The following is a 10,379-nucleotide window of genomic DNA, read 5'->3' as shown; positions in this document are numbered from 1 at the left end:
ATTTTCTTTGTCGCAATCATTAATTAAAAACTACTATCAATAGAAATATTTAAAAAATCTTAATCATTTGGAGAAAAAAATAACCTTTTTGAGAAAATCTGCTGCTAGAACTTGTTTTTTTTATTTTTATGTATTTCTTTATAAATTTCTTCATATTTATTTAATATATTTACTTGTTAAATTTAAAAAAATCAACCATTAGGTCGATATTAGTCATTTCACATTACAATTGTTAACTTGCTAACTAATTTAGTCATTTTACTCACATTCTTCATAATTTTACGCATGTTCTTCGGAATCACTAATTGATTTCCTTTTAATTTCAGGACTACAAAATAATTTCACTAGATCGTCGTCAGTTATTTTATACTACCAGAAAAAATCGCAAAAAGCTGCTTCCATAATTTATGTCACAGGTTTTTCCTGAAATTTTAAACCCCCCCTCCCATCCCGCATACATCATGTCACAGAACTAAAAATTGTGTTTTTACAAAGGCAACAATATCATAGGTAATATAAGATATGTCTTTGTGTGGAAGTGATGTTGCTGAATATTTTTTCCGCATATTCTGTATAATAATAATAATAGAATATGTACTTGCTATTCATTAGTATATATTGCATATAAATCACACGCTGACACATTCGAGCTTGGTGAATTATACATTATTTTTCCTTTTTATGGAAAATTGTCTTATTAAAAAAATATTAACAATATATTATAGGCTTCCTTACGAACAAATTAAAATTCACAATTTCACATATTTTAAAAGTCCCTGCCCCCCTACCAATACCTGTCACAATTCCGCTGACCCTCCCCCCCCCCTAAACCTGTGACATATTTATGGAAGCCGCTTAACATGGCTATTCAAATTTTGAAAACCATCCCTAATGAACTCGATATGCTATAATATGAGCAAGATCTGTATCTCTTGGTAGAACATGATTACTTTTAGTTACTATTCCTGCTAAAACAACATGCTGTTTGTGTAGAGTAGCTAATTTAATATTTTAATAAGTATGTATATACTGTTTTTTTCGAAAAACTGTATTTTTTTTAAAAATAATCCATTTTGTATAAGCGCGTATATCAAGGGATGAACTATTTCTTAAATAATTATAAAAATAGTTTATCACGAGTATTTTTTTAGTGTGACATCCTTGACGGCGAAGACATCTTTTCGCGAAGACACTGCGCATGCGTCGAGTCGGAAGCTATAAATATGAGCACAGCGGCCATTTCAGGCTCAGTTTTGAGTTGGCGTTCGCGTCGGAGTTACCTGTGAAGTTTAGTGTTAACACAATATGCAGCTATATTCGACCTTCGTGCTGGTCGCTGGATTGGCCTTGGCCTTCGCATCGCCAGGTCTGTACGCAGTGCGCCTGTTTCCAAAAATTGTGATGCAACTTTTAACGATCGCGTGAAAAATTTACCAACGAACCCTTCAGTGCAAAAACGACGCCGTTAACGTTTCTGGATGTTTCTTCTCGGGCCAGTTTCGCTAGTTTTTCAATTCTGTTGAAGCGCATTATCCGATTATCAAACCGGGTCATGTAAACAGAGCCGGATCGATTCGGTTTTTGTTTGTAAATTTTCATAAAAAAAAACAATTTCCATTGTTTGATTGTTATGTTTGTATTCGGATCATTTCGTATTTTTTAGCCATACAACAATACTTTTCACCGGCCATGTCTTTTTCATCAAATATTAATTAGCTGCTAGAAATTACAATTTATAAATATAAATCAATTTTGGCCAAAACTTGTTAAATATAAATGTGCATATAATTAACTTTGCTCCTAACGCCTGAAATATTGTACTATCTCATATATAAATTTTCGATTTTTATACATTTTATTTTTAATTTTGGTCTTAACAAATATCATCAGTCAAATGTCATTGTATACCTATTGTGAGCTGTCAACGCTCTAATAAGCAAGTAAAATGTGTAACAAAATTATATGGACGTTTTTATGTTTACAGTGAACAAACTCAGTAATCATGAAGATACCGATGTAGTGATCGTACCATTAGAGTCTCAATTATACTTGGAAGATGGAGACGTCGGATTCCCCGGTGGATTCTTCTCGTTTAATCCCTTCGGAAATCCGTTCTCTGGTTTCTTACAAAGCATGGATGGTGAGTTAAATATAAATTTATATTTAAAAGTCAATATCCTCGATTAATAATGTTACTTTTAGATATGCTGAAGAATTTGCGCGACCAGATGTCGCAGGTTATGCACAGATTGCCCCCAGATAATACAGAATGGTCAGAACTCGGAGATGGAAAAGGAAACACGACCTCAACTACCAAAGTAAACATCGTTTAAATGTAAACACACATACTTGTACAATTATGCACTAACAAAATATACTTATTTAGGTCATAAACGGTCACAAAGTAACCATCAACGAGACTACTTATTCAAATGGAGATGAAAATACTGGTTCGTTGTTCAAAATAAGAATCGTAGATGTTCATCCAGCGTCGGAGGAAACGGACAGTGATAATAAAGAATCCGAAGAAAAGACCGCTGAAACACCGAAAGGTTAGATTTGATCACCGATTAGAGATGCAAATAAATATGATAATATATTTTTATGTAAATTGTTCGTATTGTAGTTAAAGAGATAGAAGAAGTTACTTCGAGGGATGTAGAAAAAATCGAAACTGGATCGCCGGAAATCGAAGACAGCGCTAATGAGATTCCGCAGAGACAATCAGAGGTAGACCTGCAAGCTTAAGATTAATCTTGATACCATAGAACTTACATATATACTTCTAGTATTAATCCAAATTATTTGCTTTATATTATTTTATAATATCCACACTAATATGCTTATTTTCTGGACGATAAAGATAGTTATGCACTGAATTTGTATTAAATTAAATTTCATACCCTGTAAATATGTATTGATGATTGTATATGCCATGTTGTTTTTGTCTATTATTATTTTATGTGATATTTTTGAGTACTTAATAGTTGTGCATGCATTTTATTATTATTTTAGTAGGTGAATCGCATCATATTGTAGATATGTCGAGTATTTACAAAAAAGCATCTAATTGCATGTATATATTTTAATTAAAAAGATACATTTTGTAATTAAATTTTATTATGTAAAACGTGTATTTATTTATTTTTTAATTCCTGACCTTCATATCCCTGTCTATGCTTGTGCTTTATTTTCTATCTTTACAGTAGATTAGTTTTTATAAAATCTTGCATGTCTGTCGACTAATTTTTTATCTGTCTACTATAAAAAATTATTATTATTGCACAATTTCATGCACTTTTTATGTAACTTTCATCACTATGCACCTTTTTCAGATAAACAATTCGTTCGAAGACGACATTGAGACGGTTGACTCTCACCATCTCGATAAAGAAGAAACGGCGGTGTTGCAAAACCACGCGATTTACTCCCCAGAAATGATGAACTCCAACGAAATCGATTTCGTGCCGCTCTTGCCCGACGTAGAAACTAACGATGTCAACTCTTACCCGAACGATTTATCCAGCGACATCAATATCAATAACATCATGGCCGACAGTGGAGCGCCTCACAATCCCGATTCGGAGCTAATCGAACCGTACGTCAGCTCGGGCAGCTACGCTCGCGACACACTAGCGGCCGAGGGCGCTCCTATGGAGCCGAACGCCGAGATGCTCCGAGCGGAAGAGATCAAAGAGATGGCGGAGGAACTGCTTAGTTTGCCGCAAGCAGAAATCATCACCGTGACTTAGTAGTTTCGTCAATTTTTAACTTATTTATTACTTTTCCGACTTCTCGTAATTTGCCAAAGCTTATTTATTTTATTATTTGTGTATTTTTAAGATGAATCTCAGATCACAAGTGTTCGTTGAAACAAATTAGTCACAAAACTGCATTATGTTCGCATCGACGAGTTATTTTTATGGTCGGTTGTGATATTTATTATTATTAATTATTTTGTAAATAAATTTATTTAATGATTATTTTTTTAAATATTTGTTTTATTTTTATACAAGATTTAAACTATTACGTATGTTCGTATACATAAGATTACATTTTACTGATGTACGATTGTTATTGAAATTAAAATGAATACATATATGAACGATATTATTCCAAGTTGAGTCTTTTTATCTACTCTTAACAATAAACATTTATATGTGATAGTAAATAATTATTATAAATTATGAGTAGCTAAATAAAATATTAATTGAAATGTCGTTAATAACAATATATTACTTTGAAAGATATTACATTTGTTTAATGTATTAGTATTAAAATAACTTATTACATAATTAAATTGCATAAACTGTATTTTTATTTCTTTATTTTATCAGTAGACATAATATAAATATAAATTAGCCCATTTACTTACCGTAAACAACTTGTTTTTTTAACTAATTGTATATTTTATAGATTATTAAATAAAAAAAAGTATTTTCATCAAATGAGATATTTTACTGCCGCCTTTGGTTCAAAAATTGACAAACAGTGACAATTTTGATTTTTAAATCGAAAAACTGATAACCAAGCGAAAATTAGTATGTATATGTCAGAAATTACCACAGTGTCAACATTTACAAAGATCACTTTGCGCAATCAAATAAAAGTCAAAAATTTATGAAAAAAATATTTTTCTATGCGGCTAAACATAAAAATACACCAGATTATTTTTTTTCATAGAGGATACGTTCCAAAGACTGCCGTGAAAAAAAATATAAGATGCACATATTAACCCTTTAGCGCGCAAATTAATTATTTTGGAATTAAGGGTTAAAAAATTACTTTTTAGAACTTTTATTATATAGAAAAAGTAATTTTGTCGGTTGATATATCGACCTTTGACCACTTAGGGTGATATTTTAAAAATATGTTTATTATATAATGAACGATCAAATATTGGCACACAAATATAATTTATTGTTTGAAATATATTACATATACACATATAAAGAAATATTGTTAAAAAATAATTCTTTTAGAGTTTTGTAATGTTTTATTTTGATTTTTGATTTTATCGTGTTTTGGCCTATAGCAACAACTTAATTTCATATGGTCGATATATCAACGAAAGAGCTTCCTCGATGACATATTGTGATGCTAAGGAAGATTTTATTATGAATAGGTATTGAATTATAGACCGTTATGTCGTCGGTCGATATATCGACCGTTTTCGCCCTTTGCGCGCTAAAGGGTTAAAATGGGTAATAGGTTCTAATACATAATAAATCGAATTAATTTTTTATTTATATATTATATAAAAATAGTTTGACAAGTTACATAAATATTAAAGAGTTAATTGACATGGTTTGCTATTTAAATTTAATTTAATATAGTTTAAAATTCGCCAAATGGCAAAAATTATTATTGCAATATTCACAACGGGCCTTGGTGATTTTAAATATAAATATTAAATAATACTTTTTATTTTTTTGTAACCGTATTAATGAAAAAATCAGTGAAAAAAATAATGGGTCCATGTTCATAAACCATGTAATACAAATTTGTAATAGTATATTGTATTGGTTATAATTTATTCAGTTAGACATCACTATGTCGAACATTCGGTGATTCTTTTGAAATGCAAGGATTATCTTTGTATGGATAAAATATAAGTTATGTATGAATTTGCCATTAAATGGTTTCAAGCTTGGCTATATAAATTTGGAAGCATATTAATATTTCTTCACATTCAAAGATGTCTACATATACATAAAAGTAATAATATAATTAAGATATGTATTTTTGGTATTTTTATACTTTTTCATAAAAATACAACATATAGTAATAGCAACATAAAAATAATATTTATTAAATTTTAAAATCTTTCTGTTAAATTATTTTACATATAATTGTTCTAAGACTTATTCTAAATTGATTGTTCAACGGATACAATACTGGTTTATATATATTATATTTGCTGCATTTTAAATATGAATGTGTGAAAATTATGGAGAAATATATTGACTATAAAAAGTACAACAAATAAGTTCAAAATTTAATAAAATGTTTTTTATAAATACAAACTAAGATTAAACATAAAAATTTTACTTAATAATATGACTAAATTATAGCATCATTTTCGGCATTGAAAACGTGTCTCAAATAATATTTATTAATTGATATCCTTAGAAAGTAGTCTACGTCACATGGATCATATTTAATGTGCAGCGATGATTGATATATTGTCTTCGATCTGTTAAAACTCCAATGTTATATTATGATTGAATATTTTTTTCTGTATTTTCTGTGCATTACACCAGACTGTATCACTTAATAGAATTTAAATTTACTGTATATAATCCAAATTATAACGCAATAATATAATTTGTCAATATAAATCTCATATAAAAATAATACTATTTTATCAATATGGAGCGAAATTAACATGTCTCATAGTTGATTAAAGTATTTAACAGCTGTTTCAAACCTGTTGACAAGTGCTGTTCTAATCTGTTCAGTCACAAGCAATGCAAAAGTCCTAATCCATTTACACAGCCTAATCCAATTACACCCACAGATTGGCAAAATCGGCCATTGTGTTATGTACATTTTATTAATCTCAAAAAGTTTAACGATTATAAAATTAATTAATAATTAATTTAATAATTATTTTTTAATTATATAAATTACAGACAATTAATCGATGTTGTGCACTAATTGGTTAAATTAATTAATATCGGTAAAAACCGAGAAAAAAGGTATTAATATATTCGAATACTTCATCCATTTTTTATTCAATATTCGAATAATTGAAAACTACGAATAAGTGAGAACTTTTAAAATAATAATAAAGCTTAAAATAAGTGAGAATAGAATGAAGCATATTTAAACCGAATTTTTGCAAATAGGAAAGCCCAAAAAACAATTATACTTTCTCAGAAGTCAAAAATCCACGTTAAAATCAATACAATAGCATCAGCGCCATTGCACTGGAAACGCTCGTTACCGAGTGTTTCCATTGCAACGGCGTTTTTAAGCTTTCCTATAAACCATAATTATATTTTAATATACTTTGAACGACACTCTTATATCAGAAGTCCGTAGTAATATCGGTAAAGATAGCTATCATATTTTTTAAACAATGGCATATCGAAATGCTGACAAACTATGGAGCAATATGCGAGTTGCGACCTCTGTTTGTACTTCTTCCAGTTATTTTCTCATGAGAGATGAGTTGGCTTAGTTTGTATTTTGGACTTGACCTAATGAAAGTTCTAAAATTATAATTAGTTTTAGAACTTTCATTAGATTGGGTATGGGTTTGAACAGAAAATGTACATTTTGCAACTGTCAAATATAATTTAATAGAGCAGCATATAATTTCACTAACTATATTATTATTCATAATTAATGAAATACATCAAATGTAAAAAAAATCTGCAATGATGGACTCGAAGCAATTTATTCTAAAAATGTCCATTGAATCCTCATTATCCCAAAGAGCTTCATTTTTAACCCCTTTTGGGGTCATTTATTTCAGTCCGCCGATCCCTGCCCTAAATACTTAAATAAGAAAAACAATTATAAAAGTAGCAATTAAAGATCCCAATGCTATAATTAATTATTAAGAAAACCGTTAATAACTTATTTTTCGCCAAAACTCTAAGGAAGAATTCTGCGCCTGTTAAATCGTCCACAACAGATAAACAGTATGATATTCATTTTGGAAAAAAATGAACTTTGCCACTGCTCACCTATTGCCAAAGATGATAATTAATCAACAGTAAAAACCCAACTGCGAAAATATTTAAATGGTACAATGGAATTTTAGCGGCTTGCTTGTAGATGATAATAAACACATTTAGACTCACTTACCATACAAATAGGCAAATCGGTACAGGCGCCAGCACCGCGATATATATAAGATAATATTAAACATAATAAACGATTATAATAACTTAGAAGTAACAACAATTAAAGTCAAAACTGATGAGCATTCATCTCTTATTATACTCAATATATACCCCCCCCCCCACACTCAAGCTAACTTATCACATCGTAGACCTGAGCAAATTTTTAATTTATATGCAACCAGTTTTTGCTCCTGGAAATAGAACTTCTTTTACGCTTCCAGGCATATAAAATAATAATATAATAAAGGACTTAGAGTACAATACGGGAATTCTTTACATATTACAGGGTGGGGCATAAGGATCTCCAATATTTTGATGGCTATTTAGAAAATAAATTGTACATATTTTTGAAAAGTACTTAAAAAGTTTTGTTCAAATGGGTTTCAAAAATTATAAGCCCTCAGAAGATTGAGCCGTTAAAAATATGTATTAAAAAATAAAATAATACAGTAAGTATTTACATATAAAAACTTTATTCCGTTCTTGAGGAAAACAATTTAGGCGGTTTGAAGTTTTCCATTAAATCGATTCCGAAGTATCCAACGTCTTTTCCCAGCTATCTCATATACTTTTCTAATATCGAAGAGTACGACAACCATTTATCTATAGACAGTAATTTTCCGACATCTGGTAGTAAAATATTCTGAATTTTAACCATGCGTTGATTTAAAAAAATCAATATACAACGTTTACGTTGACAGGTGGACCATGGCTCTCTGTTGTTTGCAGTCGTATTTCTGATCAATCAATAAGCATATTTTAGTTAACCCAACATAACTAAATATTGAATATTTTAAAATGTACTTACGCATCGGCCATATCAGCTTTGAACAGGTTTTCCATTTCGTGTAAAACAGTTCTGACTCCATCATTCTGCAGATAATATAATATAATTATATAGTAAGTTATTTAGAAAACGATGTCTACAAGTGTTAAATAATGATATATTAATTATTGTATAGATAGAGAAAATGTTTTCAAGTTGAAAAACAATGTTAAATTGACGTTTTAGATTTACATCGTAAGATTAAAGAGTGTGCGGATTCGGTATTGAGTTGCGAACTAATTCGGCCGCTCGTTCTTTGAAATGACATTTATTCAATCTGACAATCAGTGCTGCCAACTAACAAAAACAAAATGCGACACCAATATATGAAAATAAAAGTTGAATGTTTGAAAACAATTAAAAATAAATATTTTTCGAAAATAAAATGCTTAAAATATATATCTATTAAGATTCGCATTTCAATCTCGTCTTCGTTATCTGAGAGAAATTCTACACCTTCAAATTCGAGATCCAATTCATCGGAATTATTATATCTTACGGCTATCGCTATAAATATTATTTAAACTAAAGCTAGTTTATATTAAAATTATTTAACAAAGTAAGTTTTTTGTGGTGTGAGAAGCTGCGCGGTGCGCTTCGTTCTCAGTCTGGATGTGATTGTCGAATTGTTGTGTCGATTGAAGTCGTCTATCTGGAAATAAGGTGTAATATGTCTGTAGTAAATGTCATGTGTGACTAAGTTGGATTATTAACAAAGAAAAAATATTAAATATACTTGTTAAGTCAAAAAATAATTGAGAAGCGTAGGAATATTCTGCGCTTCGGCGTAAATCTCCTGACGACTTGCAAACTAAAACTGACGCATATTTGAAATGCTGTCTGATGCGTGCATCGAAGCGAGTCAGAGCGTAAGGCATCTTACCCAAGCTCTCTTGTTCTGTCACGCGCACTTGTGCATCTCGCTCACACACGTACAAATGAATCCATGCGAGAGAAAAGAGGATATACTCACCTATCTCTCTCTTGCAAAATTCTCTGGCAAAGCAGTATAGCATGGACACGTGAAAGTTAATTCATCAGTTAAAACTGCTATTATTATAGTTTAGATGAAAATAAAGTACCTTTTTATTATTTTAAAGTATATTTTACTGTGGCGATACGTTAATTTAAGGCCGCTATTTCTATTGCCCATTCTTAGTGACTGTACTTCAATGAATGAATGAAATAAATGAATAATTTAAAATATATGTATATATATATACTCTCTGACATGTTTATTCAATCTTTTTTAGTTATATCATAAAAAATAAATTAAGCAAGACTAGTTATGTCACGAGTATTCTTTATAATAAGATTGCAACAGTCATTCAATTTTTATTATTTATATTGGTTTTTATACGATATTGCAACAATTCCGCCTCTATTTACAATGTAAACAACTGTAACCGTGAATAAATATACTACTGCAGCGGCTCAATCTGTGTCTCATTGCTACCCGCCATCATCAGAGTCCCTAAACTGTTGACGCCGACGTGATCCTGAGCACACATATGGAGTCAGACGAAAAATGGCAGACACAGACGCTGCTGCAGTACAAAAAGCCGAGCCGCTGCAAACCCACTTGCTGCCACCCCACCGGAGCTTCCCTGGATCCGGACTCGAGCTGGCGGACCACCAAGACGATGGGCCTGCGCCTCCGACCATGAGCCGCCATCGTCAGCCGCCGCCGACCACGT

At 30.7% G+C, this 10,379-nt stretch overlaps 1 protein-coding gene and 1 long non-coding RNA gene across 3 annotated transcripts; one reads left to right on the top strand and one right to left on the bottom strand.

The window, feature by feature from the left end:
- The first annotated feature begins 1,249 nt into the window (after nucleotides 1-1,249).
- vir-1 (virus-induced RNA 1) lies at nucleotides 1,250-3,993 on the top strand. Its single transcript, XM_088205541.1, has 6 exons — nucleotides 1,250-1,366; nucleotides 1,985-2,140; nucleotides 2,203-2,318; nucleotides 2,387-2,552; nucleotides 2,627-2,730; nucleotides 3,336-3,993. The coding sequence occupies exons 1-6, from the start codon at nucleotides 1,306-1,308 to the stop codon at nucleotides 3,750-3,752; spliced, it is 1,020 nt and encodes a 339-aa protein (XP_088061667.1). The 5' UTR covers nucleotides 1,250-1,305; the 3' UTR covers nucleotides 3,753-3,993.
- A 3,289-nt stretch (nucleotides 3,994-7,282) lies between these two features.
- Nucleotides 7,283-8,964, bottom strand: LOC148238017 (uncharacterized). 2 transcript variants are annotated; one of them, XR_015812657.1, is made up of 3 exons: nucleotides 8,875-8,964; nucleotides 8,665-8,779; nucleotides 7,283-8,593 (listed from the first exon to the last, which is right to left on the bottom strand). It is a non-coding gene; the product is annotated as an uncharacterized LOC148238017 (long non-coding RNA). The 2 variants fall into 2 exon arrangements; XR_015812656.1 differs by lacking the exon at nucleotides 8,875-8,964 and having other exon boundaries at nucleotides 8,665-8,868.
- Between the last annotated feature and the right edge of the window lie 1,415 nt (nucleotides 8,965-10,379).

Source organism: Plectrocnemia conspersa, unplaced genomic scaffold, assembly GCF_051122295.1.
Source record: "Plectrocnemia conspersa isolate PC_06_02 unplaced genomic scaffold, ASM5112229v1 ptg000002l, whole genome shotgun sequence".
NCBI classification, from domain to species: domain Eukaryota; kingdom Metazoa; phylum Arthropoda; class Insecta; order Trichoptera; family Polycentropodidae; genus Plectrocnemia; species Plectrocnemia conspersa.
Note: the sequence above shows the minus strand (reverse complement) of the source record. Positions and strands in the feature narration are given on the sequence as shown.